The sequence below is a fragment of the Trypanosoma cruzi genome, genomic scaffold (assembly GCF_000209065.1).
Source record: "Trypanosoma cruzi strain CL Brener 1047053516271 genomic scaffold, whole genome shotgun sequence".
NCBI classification, from domain to species: domain Eukaryota; phylum Euglenozoa; class Kinetoplastea; order Trypanosomatida; family Trypanosomatidae; genus Trypanosoma; species Trypanosoma cruzi.
The window spans coordinates 69,409-94,059 of record NW_001849384.1 but is presented as its reverse complement, the minus strand read 5'-3'; the positions used below and the strand labels follow the sequence as shown (position 1 = coordinate 94,059).

Here is a 24,651-nt window from a genome sequence, read left to right as displayed (position 1 = left end):
ACTCGTTTTTGCCCCTCCGCCACCGGGCCCATGGAGCGATGAAAAAGTTGCCGGATGCTGTACGTCATCCCCTTCACCTGTACCAGCTGCTCCTCCTGAACATTTTCTTGAACTGAAAGCACAACTCCATCTGAGGGCATAGTCATTGGAGCCGAGGCCAGCTGCCGTGCTTCACTCTTCCATTCCCGCACAAAAAATTCCTGCAAGGTGGAAAACTGCTGCTGCTTACCCTCCGTGATGTCAATATTGTACCACCACACGATAGCCTTGATAAGAAAGCGGTGAACGGATTCGGAGACGTACCCACTCTCGCTAAGGCACCCAAACGCGTGAGAAGCATAATTCAAAGGAAGGAGGAGCAAAAACTCCAAGGTGGCAGTGGAGCAAAGGCGATTGCCGTTTTCAGGATGCCGTAGCGCCTCCCACGCGGCAAGCTGGTAATTCCCCCACAGACACACTCCCCCGCCAACTGCAAGGCCAGCAAACAAATAATGATACACCCATCGTCGCATCGGGTTGGTGTAACCCCTCGTCACATCATTTTTGTAAAAATGTAGCTTCCGAGTGAGTGTCGTCATCAAAATTCCCCCTCCCTCCTCGCCACTGCGGTTGCCTAATAAACAATGCGAGTATTTGTGTGTGATCCCTCCACAAATAGCGTTGAATTTCACACGCCTGTTTTTTTTTTTTTTTTTTTTTTTTTTTTTTTCCAGCAGAGGAGAAGAAGAAGAAAAATAAAGAAAAACAAATTCAACCGAGAAGAGACGCGACACATTCAACAATGATCTCCGCACAAAAGCAACACGGGGAGAAATCCTTCAAAAATAAATTCACACACACACCAGCCTGAAAAAAAATTTGTTTTCCTAACGACAATTTGTCACCTCTCACAATAACAAAGGCAAAAAGTTAATAACGACAAACGGAAGAATATGCGTCTGGATGAGACCTTCTTCCCCCTCCCATTGCTGCAAAAAGAAAAAAAAAAAAAAAAAAGAATCTTTCAAAAAGACACGCTGTCATTTATTTGGCCTCAGTTGGTCGCACATCCTTTGCAGAAGCTTCTAACAAGACACCTTCATATATAAATGTAAATTCCAGGAAAAAAAATAAGAAAAAAATATTGCAATATTTCCAACATGCATTCAATAACTTTCTCTGCTCGCGTACCGTTTGACCACGGGGCTTGTGATTGGCCAGAGACGCTGGCGGTCCGTTTCCTTCAGGTGTAAAAAACCACGTATAGTGCCCGCACAATGAACAGACTCACAGAGACACACAAAAGGCGAATTCATAGTCCATTCGGTGGTACAGTAGTTAAAATTCAGCATCTCTCCTACCGTAATGGATCGAAGCGCCACAAAATCAAACGTTCCATTTTCCTCGTGTACCACCACTTGTAAATTGGGGTCACAGTGGTGGGCAATACATTCGGCAGCATCTCCAAACAAAAGATGTTTATTCTCTCCGACACAGATGGTGTACATTGTAGGAAACGGTACAACAAGCCCCGTGCTGTGAAACAGCACTTCACCCAAGGCAATATTTGCGGCTGCATAAGCGGTTTGCCCCATTTCCCCGTTTCGACGAACTTCAACCAATGGCGATGAGGATTTGACAATCCAGCCATCCTGCATAGCCTGCGCACGAACGGATGGTTCACATAAATATAACTGGCTCTGCTTTGTAACTTCCGGAAGATGGAAAAATCCTTGACATCCCTCCGCAAAAGCAAGCGGAAAAAGGGATGAAGTATCGTATATAAAGAAGTTCATGTCAACCGTTAGGAATTCCCCTTCTTCCATGTTACGCTTGGTGACAAAACGACCCTCCACAAACACAGTATTGGCATCTTCCTTATGTCGTATGATGTAAGAGTCGCCTCCAAGAGAAACTTGCGTTGGTTGAATATCCATATCCGTGCATTCCACAAGTACAGTTCCACGGGTTACAGGGCTTGTTACCTGCAACATTCCCGCGGTGTTGCCCTTAACGTTGGGTGGCAAATTAACAATGGCATGGGAAGCAGCTAACTGGCGTATGGCGGGTGTCACTTGTCCTTGAAATGCCAACCGTTGTGCGTTAGACAAATACCTAAATCCACGAATGTCATGTAAGCATTTGGGACTGTGACAGAGACAGTGAAATGGGGCACTTAGATCCCATTCCACGGCAACGTAGTTGACGGACACAAGTTCCTCCACCGAAATATCGCGCAGGGCTTCACATCCAATTGTGTTGTTTACCGCATCCACCCGAAGACGAATATTTGCATCACAGCTATGAGAAAGAAACTGCGCCCCACCAAAAAGAAGAAGATGTTTACCCTCCGACAATTGTACTGTGCAGGCTGTCGAGAACGGTAAACAAAGACCTTGGATTGTCATAAAACGAGTGCCAGCGGGTATATTCGCAGTGGCATGTGCCTCCAATCCCGTGCGACCTTCGCATATTTTAATCAGTGAGGAATCACACTTCATTTTGTAACCATCCTTCAGAGCTGCAGCGCGTACACTAGGCTCTGTGAATATCATGCAAGCATGTTTCTTTTCTTCGTTCAACCATTTAAATCCTTGAATAAGATGTGGGCTTTTGAATTGACTACAGTTGCACTCAAACGCCTCCAAAAGTAAATAACTCAAGCAATTTAGATCGACATTTATTTCCTCCCCTGCCGAAACAGGAGAAATCAAGACAACTCGATTTTCAATGACGGCTACATTGGGTGAGCAATGATGACGGATTCGAATTCCATCAAGAGAGAGAAACTCCCTTACAATTTCCATGCAGGAAACTTTCATAAGAACTGTTCCCTCCTTCATATCTTCCGAAGCGTGCAACAGACCATCGTTACTGACAAAAAAACGTGTAGATGCAATCTGGGCCCATGTATCTTCCGCTTTTGTAGCTATTACCATAGATTTAATCCCTGGCGTCGCCATACACCATAGTTTTTGTCGCGCTTCATCTCCCAGATACTTAAAACCTCTTATTTCACGGTAACACAGCGGTGCGCCACAAAGACATGTGAATGGCGTTTGCATATCCCACTCTGTTGTAAGATAATTAAAAGAAATGAGTTCACCCTTTTTAATATCCCGAAGAGCAAGACATCCAATTCGTTTTCTCGTATTGTCTGTGATGACACGGACATTTGGATCACAGCTGTGCGCCAAGCACTGTGCCCCATCCGCAAAAAGAAGATGCTGCTCATCAACCAGAAGGATTGTGTAAATTGTTGCAAAGGGAAGAACAAGACCGGATACTTCAAAAAAACGAGTCCCTTCCCGAATGTCACTCTTTGCAAATGTCGCTTGTCCCATAAATCCATTTGGCTTCACCTCCACCAGTGGACATGAGCTTTGGATGCGGTATCCATTTTCCACCGCCGCCGCCCGCACCCTTGGATCGACATACACCATCTCCGTGTTCTTTTGTTCGTCTGTGAGACCAGCGAATCCTCGCACCTCACCGACGCAGTTCGCCGAGCCACAATGGCATGTAAAAACCGGGCTATTGTAGACCAAGTGATTAATATTAAGTGTTACGGCATCCCCTCGGAGTGAGGCACGACTCAACACAACGCGTCCCTCAAGGAATACAGCTGTGGGACTACACGAATGCTTCAGTCGCACATCGTCCAAGAGAACTTTCCCAGCAGCAATACAAAATGTTGTGGCAGTAAAAAGTACCACGCCCGATGACAAGTCCCGCGCCAGACGCAGTTCACCTAAAGTTTCGTGAAGATAGACCAACGAGTTGTCAAGATTCGGCAGCGCACTGCGACGGTGCTGGGCAAAAAGAAATTTCACACCACTGGTTGCATGAGGCCAGAGGCGCAACTGGCTTTCCTCATCCAAGTGACGAAACCCTTTTATCATACTGAAACATGATGCACTTCCGCAGCCGCACCTAAATGGTGATGCCATATCCCACTCGGAGGTAAGATAATTGAAGGAAACAATTTCCCCTGGTTCAATGTCACGCATGGCAAAACAACTGGCGGTTCCATTTGAGGCATCTATAGAAAGACGCGTGTTGGGGTCACAACTATGCGCCAAGCATTGCGCCCCGTCTGCAAAAAGTAAATGTTTGCCGTCCCCAAGGTATACCGTATAAACCGTTGGAAAGGGGATAACAAGGCCTCTCATATGAAAAATACGAGTACCCTTTGGAATAAAATCTGCAGCAAACGTTACCTCTCCCATGGGAGGATACCGCCTTATCTTTACAAGTGGACTGGAGCTTTGTACATTCAAACCATGACGTGCCGCTTCCACGAGAACGGATCGCTCAGCAAGTGGAATGAGACCACTTTTATCATCCTCACTCAGTGTAGAAAACCCTTTAACAAGACGAGTACAATTTGAAGATCCACAGTGGCATTCAAAGGGAAGCGGGAGTTCATAAAATAATGTACAAAGGTTCAGTGTGAGCGGGTCACCGGAAAGGAGAGGCTTAGATGCCACCAAACGGCCTTCCAACAGAGCGGTATTTGCGTCACAACTATGTGGAATGTGCAAACTGTCAAGAACAACTTCTCGAGAACGTACACAAAAGCGGTTGACATTCATCAATACTTTACCAGAGGCCACATATCGTTGGGCAGCGACCTTTCCCTCAAGGGTAACTGCTATTGCCGTTGTTTTTTCAAGGGATGCCAAAGAAGCAGTTTGTGGGAGTGCTGCATGGTACTTTTCTTGAATTGCCGCAGTTACGCTTGGAAATAGAAGTACCTTCTCTTCTGCATCCAAATAATGAAATCCTCTTATAAATCTATAACAGGAATCTGTGTTGCAAGCACAATGAAAAGGCTCTGCAATATCCCACTCTGTGCATAGGTAGTTGTATGTCAGTTGTTCTCCCCCTTCTATGGATCGCAGAGCGATGCCGTGTATGGAGTCACCCTCAATCGCAAGGCGCAGGTTTGGCTGACAGGCGTGACGGATAAACTCTGATCCCCCCGTAAGACGCAGGTGTTGGTCCCCCGGAAGCTCAACTGTACTGCGCACTGGGAATGGAAGCAAAACACCAGTGGAGCTAAATACGATGTTATTTACTTCGTGTCTCCCCCTCGACACGGTCACAAGTTGTGAATTTCGTGTCCGCACCACGTCAATCCCACTTTCTTTGCGATTTGGAACAAACCCGTCCGCGATCGCCTGTTGCCGTACATTTTCATCCGCATACATATAGACCTCCTGCTTTTCCTCCTCCGCGAGATTTTTAAACCCTGAAAACAAAAATGCCTTTTCATCTCCCACGTCGTAGAAAAGCACGTTGAGATTGACCAATACCTCCTCGCCCATTTGAAGGTCCGTCGTGGCAATAAGAAAGCGGCTGATGATTGTGGCGTTAAATCCTGTTTCGTGTCTCAGGCGACAGCCATCCGAGAGAACAAGCGCGTCTTGCTCAACGATGTAGTCTGCCGGAACCGGTGAAATTATTTCACCCCGTTTGAATGATGCCGTTGTCTTCATGCCTTGCAATTTCAACAAACCATAAATGCCCCAATTTGTCAGATGCCAGCGGCCGCAGTGATGGTGGGAGATATCGCGTGTAAAAGAATAATTTCAGCCAAATGTTTCAGTTTGATTTTCCTTTTATTTATTTATTTATTTATTTTTTCCCTCCTATGTTTGGTTCGCTTTTCCCTTTTTATTTATTTGTTTATTATTCTCTTTCCTTTTTTCCTTCTCCTTTTCTTCTAACGTGCGGTCTGACGCAAAGGCAGTGGGCGACAAGAAGGCAGGAGGAGGAGGAGGACCAACAGCAGAAATCCGTCGGAAGAAGTTGACACGGCTGCCCGCCGCCATTCAACCATCGCCAGCCTGCAGGAACGACGCCAAGCAACATCATGAGAGGAATATAGAAGGAAAAGGGCAGAAATAGACTGAAGCACGGCAAGAGAAACGAGAAAAAAAAAAAAAAAAGAATGATGGAGCGTGACAATATCAAAGCTCCTCAGGCACAAAGTCATAAAAGCTAGAGGATGAAGAGTGACGCAAAACAGTTCAATACTTTCACGCATTATTAAAGGAATTCATCGGTGCCTTGGAGACCCCTTCGTTCGTCACATGTAAAGCTCCATCCTGGTTCAGTGCTCGGCAAACAAGTGCGGCTCCATTAAACCGGCACAAGGAAGAAAGTTCCGTAATCATATTTACAGCGGAAGCGGCTGCCTTTCGGTGACGAAACACAATATGTAGCTGGAGGGGAGAGGCAGGGTGCACGTGGGTGACTATAACACTAAATGGAGACTGCGAAACCAGCGCCTGCACGTAAATCATCTGCAGAGCAAACATAACACAAAGTGTGACCCCCCGATCTGTTACTGGTCGCAGCGCGTCCCCTGCGCCAAGAAAAAGGACTTCAGTTTCAGATAAAAGCATGTACATCGGTGTGCCTGCAGCCACCATTGGTGATGATGCGCCAAAAAGAAAGCGCCCCTTAACAAATTCACAGCGAAAATAAACCGTGTTACTCCGTGAGAGGCTCACAGTCGTCCCCACGTGGTGGCGAACACCGTAATCACGGAGTTTAAGCAAAAACCCATCCTCTCTATTGAGCATCCTGTGGGCGTAATGACGAATAGTTAACCACATCAGAAACTCACTCTTCTCCTCCTCCGATTGGTCATGTGCGGCACGATTTCGAAGTGGAACGACCGCTGCAACACTTTTCTGTACCGCGATGTACTCTCGGAAGTTGCGGAGCACAACGTCCCAGCAATCCACATGAGGGCTATTACTTCCCCTCTCTCGTTCGGATCTGATAAAATCAAGACTGGGCAGGAGTGGCAGCAAAAAACTTGCCTCCTTACTTAAATTCCCACGCAATTTTTCTTCACGGAGGCCAAATTCATGAGATACATGCTCCAGTTTAATAAATACAACTTCGTATGGAGTCCTCAACCACGCACCGGCACTCTTGTTGTTTTTGTTGCCGGCTGCGGTTGTGGTATGAACGGAATTGGGAGTAGTACTAGCAGCAGCAGCAGGGGTTGATGCGGAAGTGACATTGCCATCCTGCCGCAACGCCGAGGATTCGGCGCACGTGACTGCCCGACGCCGGACGATAAAGAGGCAAAGAAACAAAAGCCCCCGGAAGAGAACAACACGCTCCCGCCTACATTTCACAAAATCCATAAGAATACCGAGCGCCAATTCAAAAACAGAAAAACGAGTATATGCAGGATGCGCAATAAAAAAGTAGATTGCTGACATTAGACCATGAAACCACGGGCATCTCACTGCGTTCTCCACCTGTTGGCTCATACGACCTATAAATATTTCGCAAGAAATTATAGACAGCGGCTGCAGTGGAGGAAAAGAATCCTCGTGTTCTGGCTCAATGCTCCAGTTGACATTGAAAATGTCAGTCATGACGTGCATCTCTTTCTCATCCAACGCCTCCTCCAAGATATCTTCGTTGTCCGTTTCATCGCCATCAGGTGTCGGACCATTTCCTCCCCCTTTCTTTTCATTTTCAAGAAGCCCTGATGTTAACATGGCCTTCAGCAGCACGACAACCCCCGAAAGAACTTCTGCGCATTCACTTTTCAACAAACGTTTCATTACACCGCCATGAGAAGCGGAGGAATTTAACAGTCCCTCTTTAAATAGACGTTGGAGCCGCTCCGACTTATTCAACAAGATCCAACGGGTGAGCACAGAAAGCGCAACAGATGCGGAAACACAAGGGGTAAAGGAACTGTTTGTAGAAAAACAGCAAATGTCACAAGGCAGATTCTCGAGTAACATCAATAACGGCTGAATAACAACCTCTTCAAGAACACACTCCAAGCAGAAAGGAGCAAAGTCATGTGGTACCAAAAAGAGGTCGTTAATATAAAACATATCGTCCACAATATCCTCTAAACGATCACTAAGGGTAGAAATACCCATGAGATGTAATTCATTCGCATTGTGACGCTCCACGTTGCCGTACTCCGCTGCTGCTTCAGCCAGATTTTTAATCTGCGACCACAAGAGGGTTGATATCAACTTGAACACTTCCTGCAATGCGTCTCTAAGAAAGTTCTTAATGGCGGGCTCATTGAGCTGCGCGACACTAATGACAACTTGTCGTGCCGCCGCACGGACCATGGGATCCGGTGCAGCAAGAAGTTTGGACGCTCTGTCAAAAAGCGGGAAAGCGCGGGTTTCACGCTCAAAAAAGAATTGCACCGTGTCCTCGTTCAAACGAAGTGCCAGAGACTTCAGAAATGAGACGTAAATGGAGAAAAGTTCTTCGTCATTGTCATCGATGAAAATTGATATGATCCTGTTGAGATGATTGTTGCTGCACACAAAGTATATGGATGATTTTCGTGTTAGGTTTTGCAGCATCATCGTGATACATTGAATAGCCTGGACCTTCACCGCAGAAGGGAATTCCGCGTTTGTCACGACACGCTCAAGCGTACTCATCATACTGCGCTCCAGAAAGTTATCAAAGACCGACTCGGCATTCTTGTCGCTCCATATGAGAACCTCCGTCAGCTCTCGCAGTGCCTCTACGAATGCGCCGGGGTAAAACACCTGGGACTCCTCCATCCGCTGCACCTCCTGGCAGAGGTAGTCGGCATTTTCCTGAGAGAATTTTTTGTATTTGGAGCCGGAAAACCTCTTCATCTACTGTGGCGCCTTATCCCAGAGCCACAAGGCATCCGCATAAGCAAGTACCGAGTGGAAACGAAAATGGAAGAAGAAAACAGCAAAGAAAAAAAAAGTAAGAAAAAGAAGTGGAGAGCTGCACAAAGTACATTCATAAAAGGGGGAAAAAAATAACAAAAAGCGAATAACGAGACAAAGAAAATGAAAAAATAAAAAATAAAAATAAAAACAACCCCTTTCCCCCCGCCCAAAACACACACACGCACACACAAAGTCACACACAGACAAACACACAGACAAGCACAAACATATATAGCAAAACTAATAAAAATAGTGGGAAATCCCTCACGGAGATTTGAGCAGCTTCTCCACCGCATAGTCCATGTGACGCTTTACCTCATCGTAAGAGAGGACATAGCTTCCTTCCTTTTCAGCATTATGAAAAATGGCATGATACGTCACATTAATGGTACTCGCCGTCGTGTGATAGCACATGTTTGCGTACTTGTACGATACAAATTCCATCAAATGTGTGCCGTGACGCATCCACATTGCGTTGGCAAGATTGGACCCATGAGGGCCAATAACAACGTCCGCATCGTAAAAATAGCGCACTTGCTGTCTTATATGCAGCTTGCCAGAAAAAACACCAAAATCAAAATGCGTTTTATATTCTTCCAACAGCATCTTCTTCAGTTGGCGATAATTGGACGGCATCCTCGACAGTCTTTCACGTTCAGCAAAAAGAAGACGAAGTTTACGCTTCTTGGAAGGAATGGGCGGCACCAATTGTAGTCGCTCAAAGACAATGTCACGTAACGCATACGTCAGGTGTGTAAATAACGTCCCACAACCGCCTGGAATGGGGTAAAGAACCAAATGCCCATGCACTGGGCCTGGCTTCCGCAGTATACGGTAAGACGGGATACCAAGGACATCTGTGAGCCACTGTAGCTGAAATTTTTTAATGGGGGCATAAAGTGCCAGTATTGCGTCTTCCCTTTCAAGTAATATTTTATGCACCAGCGCCAAACGCGGTAAATGCTCATGTGTAAAGTGATAATATCCTTTGCACCATTCATCGCAGAGGCCTACAACAACACCACGCCAATTAATTTCTTTTGTACGTTGGATTTCTGGCAGATACCAACGTCTCAGACAACCCCCACTTGTGTACACATTTCCATGACATGTAATAACATGACTATTGGAAACCACAGCATTGGGGAAAACGGCCGCGTACAATGGGGGCTGTGGCCCAAAAACCTGAGAGCCACTGTACCCCCCTTCCAAAGGCAAACACCAGTCCACACCATGGCCTCCAAAGTCTGCTTGATCACCAGTTTTCGCAGGCAGGTGGCCACAAAAAAAAGAACCCCACAGACCAAACCTTTTCCCTATGTCAAAAAAAGGCAACAAAACCACCGGCGTCTGTTTCACAATACGCGGAAGCGACTCCGAGAAGCGAACCACCCTGCCCTCAACCTCCTGCTGAAGTGCACCAAAAAATGTCACGGGAGTTCGACCATATTTTCCCCTTGCACTTTTGCTCGCATATTCAAAAAGTGTGATATGCCTGCTTAGTGGATAGGCAAAGTGACAACTCTTATTGAGTTTTGTGATGTTCGGCACCTGTTGGGTTAACTCGTCAATGCTCTTAGCAAAAAAACCCGTGCCTGCTTTTATTTTCATTCGGGCACGGTCCATCTCCAGCGACACGTTCCACGCTGGCCTTGCCCAACAATCCGGAGCTATTTGCTTCTTATTCGCTCTCGCGGTCTTTCTTACATCCGCCTTCTCCGGAATACTCTTCGCATCGCCCAGCACCAGCGCGACAAAGACAAGTGTGATCGCCACAAAGACACACGACGCCAAAATAAGAAACCTCAACTGAACACATTTTGTCTTCCGTCTTTGTGCCCGCGTTTGGTTTGAAACAAATGCCGCGGTTTTACGTTCCGTCCCGCCAGCATGCGTGTCACATAGGCCAGCCGTCGCCGCACCTCCGCCAAAAGGAACATGCATCCAACACAAAGAAGGAAGTGGGTAAATAAATAAATATTCCCCTCCCCTCTCAACACGCAGGCAAAAAATAAAAATAAAAAGAACGAGAGGGAACGAGCATCCAAGGTTAAATGCTGCAAGAGACTCATTCTGAGATCCCCAGCATGCCATTAAATGAAGGCAACAAATAAATTGTTGGATACAAAGAAAAAAACAGGCAGAAACAAAAGAAAAAAAAAAGGCTGAAAGGTACAAAAAAGCGGGTGGAACTGTAGCTAAATAAAACTCCTGGGATTCTCGTTTGTTTGTGTGCGGTGATTCACGCTGCCGCACCAGACCATAAGTGGCATCGTTATTATTTCTGCCTTCCCTCTTGTCTTCACCCTCACTTTTTTAAACTTTACCCCCAAGCAACGCATCTCCGGACGTAGCATCCTGCATCTTTTGCCTCGCTAACAGTCGTAACAGAAGCGCTGCCCTCCTTTTCTGTTGGCAACGCGATCGCCTTGCAACTAACACGTGATGCATCCCTGCCATCACCAGCTCCGTCACCCCCGTGTTAAAAAAGTCAACAAAGTCGATAAAAAACATCGCCTCCGATGCTTCAATAAATCCCGCAATTGAAAAAACACCTTCGTTCTTATCAAATGGAATGGAGACAATGGACTGGCCCATGGTACTCACCACGAGCTCGGTGCAGCCTCGTGGTCCTGGCAGCGACGCAAGGCTGAGAAGGCCGCGGCTCAAAATATGACCAGCGAACATTCCGTTCTCTTGCTCTGGTTGCCTAATGGCATCACTTTCTTGTGTGGATATGGGGTCCACCTTGTCGTCCTGTCTATCCTTTTGAATCCTCTTCGTTTTCCCGCGGTAAAAAAACTGACGAAGTGACGAAATATCAAAAAATCTCTTTGAACTGACGGTAACTGGTCGCCCAGCTGCAGATTCTCCCGCAGCGGAGCCGCTGCTCGGGTGGGAGGCTCGATTCTCCGCAAGAGTGATAAACTGTTGAATATCTGAAACAATTTGTGCCGACGCCATTCCCTCCGTTACGTCCCGGAAGACAATAACACGGCCCAAACTGTCAAGAAGAACAAGGCTTCTCCGCCCATCATCTGCCACTTCCAACTCGGGCATTCTGTTCAAGCTAGAGAATGCATTCTCCTTCTGCTGCCCTATGAGCTCCGTGACCGCACAAACACGATACCTCTCATCGCCTCTGATACACCGAGTGCTCACAAATGCAAGATCCGCAATGGGGCCACCAAAGCGATGGGAAACATGAGTGCCGTCAGCGTGAAAAAGAATCAGTTGGCCATTCGTCTTTCCAATTGCCGCCACAACAGAAGACGCTTCCTCCTTCTGAACTGCAAGAGAACACACAACACCATCAAAAGGAGAATGCAATATCCAGGATGCAACCCACGCAGGAGCGTGGGTAGTCCACGTCACATCCCACCTACAGACATCGTTCTCCACCACAGAATTGCACAACACAAATGAAAAAATACCTGATAAAACACCACGCGGATCCCCTGGTGTAAGAATATGACGGTTGCGCTCTTCACTAGGCGTAAGACAAGCGTGTTTCCTCACAGTTTCATCATAACCGCTACAGAGGACAACATGCTTGCCTTTACGGAACTCGCTAGAAAAGGAAGGACTATAAAAAAGACGCAAAACGCGTTGTTGGTTGCGTTCATAAAAAAATGAAGTCTCAAACGACTTGACGGAGACATTCTGAGGGGTGGACAGTGCTTGCAACAATGAGAAGAAGAGGGTTGTGATGTGCTGCTGCTGCTGTCCATCATCGTCTTCCCATGCCACCACGGCACAAACCTCATCCATTTCTGCCTCGACCTTGTGCTTTTGAAAAACATTAGACACCTCATCAGCTGCCGGATGCAAAAGAAATGCTACAAGCGACATCACTCGAGTGAGTTTCTTTTCCACATGAGGCCGCCATATTCGTACGGAGATGAGTGAGCCATCACGCACGAGTAATTCCGGCCCTAATATGTAAACCTCTTCTCTCGAGGCCACAACACAGCAAGAAAAGCCAGCGGCGGTTCCCATCTCGTACTGCAGGACAGCCACACATCCGACTGAGGGAATGCCTGGTATATCCATCACCTCACCGCATGTTGGCGGCAAAGATGTTGCGTCCATCCAACGTATTTACCGCTACACGGACCTCCTTTACATTCTCGACACGTTACAAAAAAGCAGAACGGAAGAAAAAAAAGTGAGGTCAGAGTGAAATATTTCTCTCGGTCTCTTGCCATGAACACACAAATTAATTCCATATAACGCAAATAATGCATGCAGAGACATGCGCAGTCGTTAAATATGCAGAAGGACACAAAAAATCGCCAATTCCTGAAACAGGAATATCAAAAAAAAAAAAAAAAAAAAAAAAAAAAAGAGAATAATCTCCTGGGCTGCTGGCCAAATCATGAGTTTATCAATAATAGAAAACAAACAAGATGGAAATAAAAAAAGAAGTAAATGGAATAAGAATGGATTCACCATATCCTCAAAGTTTAACAGCAAGTAAGCACACACATATATATATATATATATCATCCGTTAGCCACAATTGTGACCCGTTCACCCTATTCGGATGGTACATATATATTTATTGTATATTTATTTATATTACTTACGAAGTGGCATACTTTGGGCTCCTCCAGCCACAAGACCCCGCCGCAGGGTAAGAACCAAAAGGGGGCGGGTGGGATGGCAAAAATAAAAATGAATAATTAACCGGCCGCTATCGGTTCCCCGCTCCTCCTAAAAGTCGTGACCTTCCCAATTTTCATACGGTAGGAAAGTGTCATAAAGGATTGCATTCGTTTTACCCGGATACATATATGCATTAATTAAGTTTGCCAGCTCTCCCGCGATCCTTCTCTTCACACAGCTCCTTAAAAAAGAAGAAAATAATAATAATAATAATCACTCACTTTTCCATAACAATGCAATTTTTTGGGACTGGTGTTTCGTTGTATCCAAATAAGCCTGCAGTTCCCTTACTTTTGCGTCCATTTTGTTCCTCAGCTCTGGCCTGTATCCAAAGTAGACGAGGAGCTCAAACCACAGAAAAAAGATGCTTGCGGTAAATTCTCAAATAACGCCGGTGTCCACTTCTCAAGACGTCAATGCGTAAAGAATTACACCGCAATCCCTGCCAAATAACTTGAAATAAAAAAACAACGGTCTCCACTGCAGGTATGGCAAGAAAAAGTACTCAATTATTCCAATGATAACGGCTTACGGGACGCCAGCAAAAAACTCCATCCGTATGTATATAAAATGCCGCAAACAGGCAAGCGGTAAAATGAGACAAATCTACGGAAGATGTCAGTTCAACTTGCGAGAGAAGACCCTACGCGGCGACAAAAAGGATCGGCATGCAAACAATATCCGCCAGCTTGTTTCGCCACCCGCTATGGTAGGCCCCGTAGAAAGCATGGCTATTCTCCAGACCGCATTGCCGTTTTACCAAAGCCAACATTGTAAGCAGCCTATCTCCTTAAAAAGTGCAAAACAAAAACAAAACCAAAAAAAAAAGAATGTGCAAAAAAAACAAAAAAAAAAAAAATAGAAAAAAAAAACATGCCATGTTTGTCAAGTAATCGCTAGGAGCGTTTTTATCTCTCGCCATCGGACTGCTAAAAAAAAAAAAAAAACACGCATAAACCTTTCGTGGTGCCATCACTCACTACTCCGGCCGTGGGGGAGGGGTAAAAACAAAATTTGGAAGGAAAAAAAGTAGGCAAATCCAACATGACGTCAACATCAGCTACCGTTACAATACACCGCTGCTTCTGGTGGAGATGGTGGTGGGAATGTCCTCCCGAATCAGGGAAAAACGTACATTTGCTCTGACGCATTCGAATCCGCATTCATCCAGTAACGAGATCCATAATTCCCTCTTCCACTCTCATCATTTACCCTTTTTTTGTGTGTGTGTGTCTGTTAAACTCCCCACCATCAACATGACCCTTTTTCCATCTCCACTTTCTATCTCCGCGCTCGGTGTGTCCGCATGGAGAGCGCTGCCCAAACAATCCGCCTACCAGATGTGTGTTTTCCCACTGCGCAGCTTCACTAATTCGTATCCCTCTTCTTCTAATATTCGTTTGATGTGGGCTTCTGCTGCACGCTCCTTACGCCTCTGAATCACCGTCCCAAGTCGATCAAAGGCCTCTTGTATGTGTGTAAGAGAGGCATTCCACCAAACCTTCAAACGAAACACGGCCTCCTTATGAAGCAAAATGGTGTTACGGTTTATTTGCGCTTGCTTACGCTCAAGCTCGCGTTCATGTTGTTGCATCTTTTCCTTCAGCTCATTGAAGGAACTCGGGGCCGTAAATTCGGGAACGAGACTCTGCGGTTCCATCATTGCCAGACGGTTAGATTCCACCACGCGCTGCAAGTAGCGCTGCTCTTCCTCATGATTGTTGCTCATCGATTTGCTGAGGAGATAATAAACCACACAGATGGTGGTGGCGCCAATGCCCATCGAGGCAAAAAAGACTTGAAGACGCCTCGCGCTAACAAACGGTGTCGGCTCCACATACGGCTGCAGGAGCTCGGGCGCCTCCGACGAGGATGGGACATATGCTGAGAGCTGCTCCGACTCCGTTCCGCCCACCACCTCTCCCTTCAACGCACTTGACGATGGCTTCGCCCTCGTCACCAGAGCCACGAGAGCGACACTTGACCGCCGCATCATCCACAAGCCTGCAGTTCCTGTGGTCCCAACGACATCCACAAGGAGAGAAACAGGCAAAAAGAAAAAGTAAAAACAAGAAAAATTTAATACACAACAACAACAAAAAAAAAGAAGTACTGAACAACACGCAGCAAAGCATAACTAATGACCATGAAAATAATAGGTGCGGGGTAAAAACAAGGGCAAGAAGCAGAAAGAAACAAATTCCATTGCATCAAAGATCAGTTAATCTTGCCGCGTCAAAATTCCCACGGCTGACGACACATGGGACACGCTGCATTCCCCTGCTCGCGCTCGGCCCATCGTTCAATACAGTGGATGTGAAATGTGTGCGTGCACCTCCCTGTTAGAATGGGGCAGTCATCCCCGGGAAAGCGGCATTGTGGGCAACACGCCTCAAAGTGTTGTCGACATATACCACATGTATCATTGCGACAATCCCACAACCAACGTCCGACTAAATGGGCGCCCTTAATTTTCACATCCATTTCAACGGGTGCAGTTGCTCTGTTCTTCACAGACAAAAATAAAAAAGCAAGGAAAAGATAGCAAAGGGAAGGAAAAAGCAAACAAAGAGATGATGACATCTTTAAAATACTCATAAAAAGTCTCTCCTCTTCCTCTTCTCCCCAAAGCAACAACAACAACAAAAAAAAAAAAAAAAAAAAAAACAGAAAATTATTTGGGTGATTCACTGAGAAGCTGCGGTTTAACCAAATCTGTTCTCCCATCCATCGATGTTTTAACACGACGACTGATTTTCTCCACCTCCGCAAGTAGCCGAGGCGGCAGTCCACGCTTCTCTTCCCTTTCATCCAGTTCTTTCTTTTCCTCCTCTCTGTCCGTGCTACTTCCGCTGCCTGTATTATCGGAGTATGCCATGTAGTGCAGCGGATTTTGCGGCGTCTCCTCATTCCAGTGACGTGAATTCATGACAAAACTTCCCTGAGACGGACCAACCATAAGACTTTTCTCACGTTTGGCCAATATCATTTCACCAATTGTGAGATTCCGGGTAAGAAGCGTGTCCTGTTGCTGCATCTGCTTTTGAAGCTGCATATGAAGAAGATGACCAATGTGTCCCCGCAGCTTTCGTTTCTCCACATCAGTTATACCATCAGGGGCGTATACACTGGGGTAAAAAACGTTGGTCTCAGGCTTTGCCTTTTGCAAAGCATGCAGGATGTCATCATCCACCATAGGCGACATCAAGGATGCAAAAAATTCCACAGTGCAAAAAAAAAGAAAGATAAGGGATAACGCAAAGACTGCGTGCACCGGATGGCGAGCCCGAACATCAATCGTAAATTCCGGATAGAGTGCTTGGAAACGGCTGCAGGAAGCCGCTACTGTTCCACTAAACAACGAACAAGGTACCTCATGCACTGTATGGGAAAAAATAGACAACGTGTATGCGGAAAACGCACACGCAAACGCACCAAGAATTACATGAAAAGCCACCATGAGTTTGTAAAAAAAAGGACGCGAATTTTTCTGAGCGATCGCCCTTGTCGTGAAATAACTTACCGCTCCTGCCAGAAGAGACGACACAAACATACAAGATATTGCTGCAACAAGAAACCCACCGGGGCTTGTGAGATGACCAAAGAAAAATGACTGATTTGCTTCTTTAAGTGCAGGATTCTTGGCAGCACTGCAAAATAAGTTACTGAGGTTATCTCTAGGCGGATCTTCCGCTCCGTTCAAACAGGCGCGAGAAGAAACGTGATGACAGCATGTCTCTAGGGTAACGCTAGCGTAAATGATAAGCACCAGACCCACAATAAATGCCGCTATTGCCACAAAAAACGTGACAAAAAATCGAACACGGTTACGACGAAAAGCCGGGTGCAGACCGCGCCGCAAAACCTCTATGAGCTGAAGGTCCGTTTGACTGATGTTGGGATACCTCATACCAGTAAAAGGTGAGTGTGTTGAAGCCGACTCTTCATCCCCCTTCCCCTCAACCGTTTGCAAATCCCGACTCGTTTTCGCCGATATTCGTTGCGGATTGTAAAAAGTTCGGTCAAGCATCATCGTCTCCAGGTTGCAGCTTTGCGCCGTTTCGCCAAAGATGCCTGTCAATGTTTGAGGCTTGAGAAAATCTGACTTGCTACAGGAGCCTGTGTCATCACGAATTTCCGGAATATCCAGTTTCAATTTTGGGGCTTTAAGCTGCACCGGGAGCAGCAAAGGGCTCCAGTACCCTTCACTGGGGCTGAATTCCAGCGCAAGGAGGGTACGAAAACTCGGTACGGATGCACCTTTTTCGCCGGCAACAGCGCCCATAGCCAAGCGACGGGTGTTACTGGCGCACGACACAAAAACCGACTTCCTGTCAGTAGACATGACCAAAACGTCAATTAGCATTTCGTTGAGAAACTTGAAAAAAAGTCGGATGGGAAGTTTGCTCTTCTTCGACCGACGCTTTTCTTCCACGCCACGCAAAAAACGGGTCCGCGCAGCCTCAATAACTTCATTGGTGTATCGAGTCGTTTTCCATAGGCCAAGTGACGTGGCGACAACAACGTTTTCCACGCGTAGTAAAGGGGAAATAAACTCCGTCGGCTGCAAACTTCTAACCAAATCAGGCTCTTCATGTTCAGAAAGACAACGTGCAAGCTCTTGTGATGTGCCGAGCTGCTCCAGGTACGTGTCCGTCACGGGTCGAAGGGGTACAACCACACCACTGAGGTCAAATGCATCTGTGATTTCTGTTGCGAGAGCAGCAATGTCACGGCGCCGATACAAACGAAGACAAATTATGGGATTAAAGTCCACAGCAAAGCCACCACCATTGGCAAATGAGCAATGCAGTGGATCCATCCATGCAGGAGACACGTATCTAACAGACAGATATATAGATAACTATGGATAAATTAACAGAAAGAACAAAGAGAAAAAGCACGCGTGCTTTTCACTACATTGAGGTGTACAAATGGTTGGCAAATGCGTCCCTTCAAGCCATAAAATCAGGAGACATTCACAATAGGATATTAAAAGTTTCCATCCATTAGGCGACGCGCCGGTAACTTCTTCCCTCACAAACACACACACACGCACGCACTCAATTCCTTAATTTCACTAAATACACAAAATTATATATATTATCTCTGTATGGTGGTGATTTTGGGTTCGAGGAATTTCACCGTCAATAACAAGAGAATTGTGCGGTGAGAGTCCGCCAGATTGCCTAAAGAAAGGGCATATTCTCCTCATATTTCCTCTTCCTGTGTGTTTGTCTCAGTCACGCTGTCGGCACCTGAAGACTCATCCCCGAAGGGGTAGGCGGTTATCGCATTGACATCAGCCACAAGTTGCTTGAAGGAGTCAAAGTCCAACGCACCAGCAATATATGCCGTGCAAACATATCGACAGAAATCTTGCTCTTGATGCCACTCATTCATGACTGCAGCAGCCAATTGCTCCAAGTCGATGACGCATCCTAATTTGGATTCTCGCTCAATAAATGCGTTAAGCAATTTATCCACAACCACGGCGTACCTCTTAAACAAGGAATAAAACTCCAACGCCTCTTGTGAGTCAGTGGGTTGGCCCAACAGCTGCATGACACCCTGCTCCTCTGATAAAAAATTGCCAATCGCATCTGTATTTTCCCCTTCACTAAAAAACGCGTCAAGGCGCTCGAGAATGGAATACCCGTCCATCCACCACTATAATTCTTTGTTGATGTCTTTTCTGATCAATCTATCCCTTCGCCTCCTGTTGGGCACTCCCCACGCTTTCTCTTTTTCTCTGTGCTTGTGTGTGTGTGTGTGTGAAAGTGTGTTCCTCCCCCAGTGACCGTGGAACTGAGGAAAGCAAAAGAACAGAGCTCAAAAACAAAACAAATCACAACAACAACAACGAAAATAATAATAATAATAAGAAAAACAACATGAATCACAGAGATGGTGTGTTTCAAAAGGCACGTGGGTTACATGTGATCATGACGTGCCTGGTTCATATAGCCCCCTACAGACACCCGTATATATATATATATATATATACGCTTATTTACTTATCCTGCTTCATAGGTTGATAGACAAAATAATAAAATAAATATAAATAATAAATTAATAAATAGTTTCAAAAAAAAAAAAAAAAAATGAAGGCGAAGACTTCACGAAATATGGGGAATGAAGTAGTGCATCCATAAATTTTCAACTGACCCTTTTCTTCTCTTTGTTTGTCTGAGGTAATGCTCAGGGTATGAGATCTTTTACCTTTTTATTTTCGTTCCTTCTGCATCCCCGACTCCACACCAGACATTATTCCTCTCTCCCTTCTTTCCCATTCACGTTCTGTCAGCCACTTTTTTATCCATTTTTTTTTCTTCTTCTTCCTTTCTTTTCCTTTTCCGTGAGCTTTCACTTAAATTATTCTCCCCTCTACGACACAAGGGGGAATTCTCTATTTCGCGTCCAGGTCCTGCAGGTCGGCCGCTCGAGCTGGAGCCTCATCTTCATCGTCGTCGTCTGAGTCATCCATGCCTCCCATGCCTCCCATGCCGTCCATGCCTCCCATGCCGTCCATGCCTCCCATGCCTCCCATGTTCATCATGTTCGAAAGATCACCATAATCACCAAAGCCCGCAGGGCCATCATCATTTTCGTCCTCGTCTTTCCAAAGGTTCCAGTCCACGGAAAGCCAATTCGCGGTGCTGCTGCTTGATTGGTTCACAAGCTTGTTCCAGTATCCCTCCTCCTTTTTGACTGCACACACCTGGATAGCAACGCCCAAAACCTTGAAGCTGGACTTTTCGGGTATAATCTCCTTCAAGAGGGTGATCTTGTCGTTTAACCCGTGTGGCTCGGAAGCCTTGGGCGTGATGCCCTTACCGGTAATGCTGATCGTATTCTCGGTAAACTTCACTTCGACATCTGTGGCACCGCTCACTTGAAGGGTGACATAAAGCTTATCCTTACGCTCCGCCCACTTGGTTGGAATGTGCGCCATTTCGCTTATTTGTGATGAGTCTCTTGTGAAAACTCTCCTTACGATTATCACTGGCTGTGGTGCTGTTAGGATTTTTATTCCGGCAGCGTGACCACACAAGTGCACGCACCACCACCACCAACAACAAAAAAAAAAAAACAAGAGAGAAAAAGCCAAACAACAAAAATAATAATAATAAATAAATAAAAGAAAAACAAAAGTAAGCAAAAAAAAAAAAGGATATTTAAATAAACAGTAATAACATGGGCATGCATATTTATACGTAGCCGTTTGGTTTCTATTTCCTTCTATCCTTATCCCCACCGCGTCACGGGAAAATATCATCTAATTTGATTTGTTCCTCTTAATTGTGGCGATTGCATCGTCTCCGTGACAACAACTCAATGGGAATAATTTTATATTCCCTCTCCCCCTCTTTTTATTTTATTTTATTTTTTATTTTTTTTCCTTTCCTCGCGGCTTCTTGTTGGTCTCACAACACCGCTATGATAATTTATTATTGTGGCACCTCACGTATGTACAACACATTATTGCACCGCAGCAGCATCTCTCCCAGTTCCGTCTCCTCCTTTGCCTTTTCCACCGTGTCCCGCAGCTGAAGGTTCATGTATGGATCGCAACTGACCAAAGTCCCAACGTACACCGGGCCCCACTTGCTTTTAACGTGCACTGTGCTGCCAACGAGGCTGGCCAAAAATGCGGCCGGAACGTTTGCGTCCATCTTTATCTAAATATACACGTAAGATCCTTTATTTAGTGGCAACAACCAAAAAAAAAAAAAAAAAAAAAAGGAAAAGAAACAGTGGCGGTGATTCCCAACAACAGAAATATACACAAAAGGCACCGATAGAAATCCATGCTTTAATTGGGTAGATGCAACACATACCACGATAACATCATATAACTGCTTTGTTGTTTCTTCTCACTTCGGAGGAGTGGATCAAAAACGGCACAAGTAACGTTAATGACAACAAATAACGCGTTAAACGACTTCCGCATTCCCTATTCTCACACAGAGTAAAGGCGTGTTTGTTTCTGTGTGAAACAAACCCGAAAGAATAACTCACACACACGCACACACAAAAGAAAAAAAAAAAAAGAGGACACCAACACTTCTTTATGGCCCAAGCAATTTTAATTCACTCTTCGTTTACGTTTCTTCCTTCAGTTGCCTTTGCAGTATGACGAGAAACAGAGATGACGGAAGAAAAAAGTGTTGCGGGCAGGTTAAACTGCAATCGGTACAATTGAAGTACCTCAGGTACCCCAGTCGACCGTAGCTCTTGGGAACATCGCCTTAAAAGTTGCCTCCGGAAAAGTTTACATGCGTAATTTTCCCTGGCAGCTCTGAAAGAGGACCTCCCAGGCGATTGTATTGCGGCTCCAGCGATCCCAAATTCGTCATTAGTAAAACCCATGCGCCTAGACGGCCGGAGAAGTTGTTGTGCCCGAGAGAAATGTCGCAAATTCTGCAGAGAAAACAAATCTGGTGTCTCACCTGAAAATTTGTTGTTTTCAAGAAGCAGCGCAACGAGGCTTCTCACAGTCGACAATGACTTTGGTAATGACCCGATAAATGAATTGGGCGCCAAGTCCAATTTTCGCATATAGCAGTGATGGCTCGTGTCCTATACAGTTCCATTCAATTCGTTGGAGAAAAGACCCACTGCACTTGCCATCTGGAAGGCTTTGAATTCCCGTGAAATTATGCTCTCCGCTTCGCCACTGCAATGCTCGAGAAACAGGAGGCCCCCTATCTGCTACCGGGGGTGACATGTGTTGAATTCCATTCACACAGCGAGGACCCGCGGGTAGGGGATGGGGGCCTCGCGTCGTTGTCCCAGGCACACGGTTCGTCTGTTTCCCAGCCACTGGTAAACTGCTTGGGCTATCGCTCGCGGCCTCCGGTGCTGCCATAAAACGTCGTTATCGCCAGCGAGGTCATGGAAGGGTCAAAGGAAAGGCCGTAATGACATCCCAGGAATTCCGCCCGGGTGCATGGACTCCCTAATGCCAACAAAAGCAGCATCACCGCCAGCAATGGGGCCGAAGTGATCATATTTCCCGCCCCACTCCCCCTCCCTACAACGTGTCGACACAAAATATCCGCCCCTTTTTTCTTTCTTCTGTGCGTCTCTGCGGAGACGCATCGGCTGCAACGCACAGGTGCACGTGCATGCAGAAAATAAAAAATAAAAAAGTAGGAAAAAAGAACCGCCAGTAAATGTGCAGAAAAGGAGACACGAGCAGGCAAATAAACACACACAAAAAAAAGGCATGTTGCTGAAGGAGGGGTGGTTGCGTGAAGCAAAAATGACAAAAAAAAAAAGAAAGAAGAAAAAAAAAAGGGGTAAACAGAAAAGAAACACACAAACAGTGGCCAGAAAGCCAGCGACACGCACACACAAAAAATAAATATATATATATATAAAAGAAATAGATAAAAATAGGCATAAAAAAGTGCAAAAGAAGAAAAAAAGAAAGGAAAAAAAAGAAAGAAAGAAAGAAGAAAACCAAACAAATAATATTTTTTTTTTTTTATTTTTGATTGTTTTTTTTTTTTTTTTTTAATTTTACGCACTGACAAACAGCACACAAAAACGGAAAAAATAATATATATAAATATACGTATGTAATGTATTTTATTGTATATGTATAGCATGTGCCCTCGTCGGCAGTGTACGGTGCCACTTTTTTTTTTTTTTTTTTTTTTTTTTCATCGCACACTTATTCACACTCATCCCTCAATGTGGCTTTTCGCGGCAGATGCAGAACGCCATATGTTTACTTTTGATTGTCTCATCCGAGTCTTCTTTTTTTCTCTTCTCTCCTCCTTTTTTTTTTCCTTTTTTTTTCCTACTTTTTTATTATTATTTATTATTATTTCACCCTCCACTCTGCCACATTCTCTTTGGATTTTATTCCTCTTTCACCAAAAAAAAATTTTTTTTTTGTTTTCTTCACCTTCTCTCTTTTCTTTTTTTCTTTTTGTTTGTTTTTTCTCCCCCCTCACCTTTTATTCCTTCGTTTCTCATCCCCTCGTCATGTAAAATGTCTTCTAATTTATGCCGGTGCGTTGTGTTGTGCCCGGTGATGCGCTGCGCGTCAGTTGTACGCGCGCGTTGTCGCCGGTGGGGTGCAATTGTGTCAGGGACGTGCACGCGTCTTTCCCCCGTCGTGTGCCTTGTACGTGTCGCCACAGCCGCAGCCGAGCGTGACGCACACAAACGCGGGCAGACATGTCCCCACATCGGCAATTAAAGAAAAACGCACCCAAAGGAAAAATAACACCATGAACAGGACACACAAAGACACATAACACATGTACATACACGCAGCAGTAAGAACAGCCAAAATAAATAAATAAATAAAAATCAAAAAAAGAAAAAAAAAAAGAAAAAAACACGCTTGCGTAGTGCACAATAGCACAACCAAGCAGAGAGCTGGGCAACATAAGACAGGGAAAAAAGCAAACAAACAAACAAACAGGAAACAAAAAAGAATATCGTCTACTGCACTCGCCACTCTCGCCCAAACTCCGTCCTGCTCCCCCACCAAACTCATCACTTTTCCGCTAATTTATTCCCAGTGATAAATTGGATGACATCGACGATGCTCGTGCACCCCCCTCCCTCTCCAAACAACAACAAAAGAATGAATGTCCATGGAAATAAACTTTTGAAACAAAAAGAATGATGACTGTAAAAAAAAAAAAAAATAAAAATAAAAATAAAAATAAAAACCAAATCAAATCAAATCAAACAGAAAAACACACACAAGAAAAAAAAAAAAAAAAAAAAGAAAAAAAGAAACAAGAACTGACAGTGAATACATCATTGCATAGAAAGCCATGCCTCACTCCTACCACGTCATCGCTACAGCCATAACCACCACAAAGAAAGTAGTTGGTGATCCAAATGAGGAAAAGATGTGCGAAAGCCCCCCTCCCTTTCCCATCCCCTCAATAAAAATAACATAAAAATAAAAGAGATAAAAACAAAAACAACAACAATAAAAAAAAAAAAAAAAGAATAATAAACTCCGAAAGTAGAAAGTCATGCGCATATGCAATCGTGCGTCCATGTACCCTCCCCTCCCCCCGCCGCATACACGTATAGAGCTGGTGCTGGTGCTGCTGCAAACATGTTTTTGAAAAAAAAAAAAAAAAAGGAAGACAAGCGGGACGGGCTCATCATACGGCAAAAAAAAAAAAAAAAAAACTCACAAGGAAAAAATACACACAAAAAAGACACACACACACACAAAAAAAAAAAAAAAAAAAATAGCAGCAAACACAAACAAGCACAAGACTCACACAACACAAAAGCA

The 24,651-nt window shown here is 45.2% G+C and overlaps 11 protein-coding genes across 11 annotated transcripts, besides 38 other annotated features; all 11 read right to left on the bottom strand.

The window, feature by feature from the left end:
- On the bottom strand, nt 1-578 carry Tc00.1047053509551.149 (phosphatidylserine decarboxylase, putative; the record flags this gene model as incomplete). Its single annotated transcript, XM_809460.1, has 1 exon — nt 1-578. A coding segment is annotated over one exon (578 nt), but the record flags the coding sequence as incomplete, so codon positions are not given.
- Nucleotides 1-1,632: a sequence feature (heterozygous, Esmeraldo-like haplotype).
- Nucleotides 679-709: a microsatellite.
- Nucleotides 973-999: a microsatellite.
- On the bottom strand, nt 1,146-5,480 carry Tc00.1047053509551.140 (hypothetical protein, conserved; the record flags this gene model as incomplete). Its single annotated transcript, XM_809458.1, has 1 exon — nt 1,146-5,480. The coding sequence occupies one exon, from the start codon at nt 5,478-5,480 to the stop codon at nt 1,146-1,148; it is 4,335 nt and encodes a 1,444-aa protein (XP_814551.1).
- Nucleotides 1,633-2,300: a sequence feature (areas merged during assembly that could not be assigned to a particular haplotype. This can correspond to areas where the two haplotypes were merged or to regions with more than two copies in the genome that were merged during assembly.).
- Nucleotides 2,301-2,870: a sequence feature (areas merged during assembly that could not be assigned to a particular haplotype. This can correspond to areas where the two haplotypes were merged or to regions with more than two copies in the genome that were merged during assembly.).
- Nucleotides 2,871-5,214: a sequence feature (heterozygous, Esmeraldo-like haplotype).
- Nucleotides 5,215-5,549: a sequence feature (areas merged during assembly that could not be assigned to a particular haplotype. This can correspond to areas where the two haplotypes were merged or to regions with more than two copies in the genome that were merged during assembly.).
- Nucleotides 5,550-8,703: a sequence feature (heterozygous, Esmeraldo-like haplotype).
- Nucleotides 5,603-5,625: a microsatellite.
- Tc00.1047053509551.130 (hypothetical protein, conserved) lies at nt 6,024-8,636 on the bottom strand (the record flags this gene model as incomplete). Its single annotated transcript, XM_809457.1, has 1 exon — nt 6,024-8,636. The coding sequence occupies one exon, from the start codon at nt 8,634-8,636 to the stop codon at nt 6,024-6,026; it is 2,613 nt and encodes an 870-aa protein (XP_814550.1).
- Nucleotides 8,694-8,846: a sequence feature (T-rich).
- Nucleotides 8,704-8,880: a sequence feature (areas merged during assembly that could not be assigned to a particular haplotype. This can correspond to areas where the two haplotypes were merged or to regions with more than two copies in the genome that were merged during assembly.).
- Nucleotides 8,871-8,927: a microsatellite.
- Nucleotides 8,881-24,651: part of a sequence feature (heterozygous, Esmeraldo-like haplotype) that runs on past the window's edge.
- Tc00.1047053509551.120 (uncharacterized protein) lies at nt 8,964-10,793 on the bottom strand (the record flags this gene model as incomplete). The annotated part of the gene is made up of 1 exon (XM_809456.1): nt 8,964-10,793. One exon carries the CDS (start codon nt 10,791-10,793, stop codon nt 8,964-8,966), a length of 1,830 nt encoding a protein of 609 aa, XP_814549.1.
- Tc00.1047053509551.110 (hypothetical protein, conserved) lies at nt 11,016-12,791 on the bottom strand (the record flags this gene model as incomplete). Its single annotated transcript, XM_809455.1, has 1 exon — nt 11,016-12,791. One exon carries the CDS (start codon nt 12,789-12,791, stop codon nt 11,016-11,018), a length of 1,776 nt encoding a protein of 591 aa, XP_814548.1.
- Nucleotides 13,018-13,051: a microsatellite.
- Nucleotides 13,253-13,283: a sequence feature (AT_rich).
- Nucleotides 13,270-13,550: a mobile genetic element.
- Nucleotides 14,169-14,239: a sequence feature (T-rich).
- Nucleotides 14,701-15,363, bottom strand: Tc00.1047053509551.100 (hypothetical protein, conserved; the record flags this gene model as incomplete). Its single annotated transcript, XM_809454.1, has 1 exon — nt 14,701-15,363. One exon carries the CDS (start codon nt 15,361-15,363, stop codon nt 14,701-14,703), a length of 663 nt encoding a protein of 220 aa, XP_814547.1.
- On the bottom strand, nt 15,603-15,851 carry Tc00.1047053509551.95 (anaphase promoting complex subunit protein, putative; the record flags this gene model as incomplete). Its single annotated transcript, XM_809461.1, has 1 exon — nt 15,603-15,851. One exon carries the CDS (start codon nt 15,849-15,851, stop codon nt 15,603-15,605), a length of 249 nt encoding a protein of 82 aa, XP_814554.1.
- Nucleotides 16,012-16,041: a microsatellite.
- Nucleotides 16,042-18,189, bottom strand: Tc00.1047053509551.90 (hypothetical protein, conserved; the record flags this gene model as incomplete). The annotated part of the gene is made up of 1 exon (XM_809453.1): nt 16,042-18,189. The coding sequence occupies one exon, from the start codon at nt 18,187-18,189 to the stop codon at nt 16,042-16,044; it is 2,148 nt and encodes a 715-aa protein (XP_814546.1).
- Nucleotides 18,579-19,031, bottom strand: Tc00.1047053509551.80 (hypothetical protein, conserved; the record flags this gene model as incomplete). Its single annotated transcript, XM_809452.1, has 1 exon — nt 18,579-19,031. The coding sequence occupies one exon, from the start codon at nt 19,029-19,031 to the stop codon at nt 18,579-18,581; it is 453 nt and encodes a 150-aa protein (XP_814545.1).
- Nucleotides 19,218-19,262: a microsatellite.
- Nucleotides 19,352-19,373: a microsatellite.
- Nucleotides 19,412-19,476: a microsatellite.
- Nucleotides 19,643-19,724: a sequence feature (GA-rich).
- On the bottom strand, nt 19,777-20,322 carry Tc00.1047053509551.70 (hypothetical protein, conserved; the record flags this gene model as incomplete). Its single annotated transcript, XM_809451.1, has 1 exon — nt 19,777-20,322. The coding sequence occupies one exon, from the start codon at nt 20,320-20,322 to the stop codon at nt 19,777-19,779; it is 546 nt and encodes a 181-aa protein (XP_814544.1).
- Nucleotides 20,448-20,539: a sequence feature (T-rich).
- Nucleotides 20,738-20,768: a sequence feature (AT_rich).
- Nucleotides 20,819-21,043, bottom strand: Tc00.1047053509551.64 (small nuclear ribonucleoprotein Sm-F, putative; the record flags this gene model as incomplete). The annotated part of the gene is made up of 1 exon (XM_809459.1): nt 20,819-21,043. The coding sequence occupies one exon, from the start codon at nt 21,041-21,043 to the stop codon at nt 20,819-20,821; it is 225 nt and encodes a 74-aa protein (XP_814552.1).
- Nucleotides 21,091-21,122: a microsatellite.
- Nucleotides 22,641-22,669: a microsatellite.
- Nucleotides 22,729-22,771: a sequence feature (AT_rich).
- Nucleotides 22,787-22,835: a microsatellite.
- Nucleotides 22,850-22,891: a microsatellite.
- Nucleotides 22,927-22,949: a sequence feature (AT_rich).
- Nucleotides 23,014-23,039: a microsatellite.
- Nucleotides 23,131-23,208: a sequence feature (A-rich).
- Nucleotides 23,266-23,323: a sequence feature (A-rich).
- Nucleotides 23,675-23,725: a sequence feature (T-rich).
- Nucleotides 23,786-23,822: a microsatellite.
- Nucleotides 24,026-24,134: a sequence feature (T-rich).
- Nucleotides 24,286-24,357: a sequence feature (T-rich).
- Nucleotides 24,524-24,605: a sequence feature (T-rich).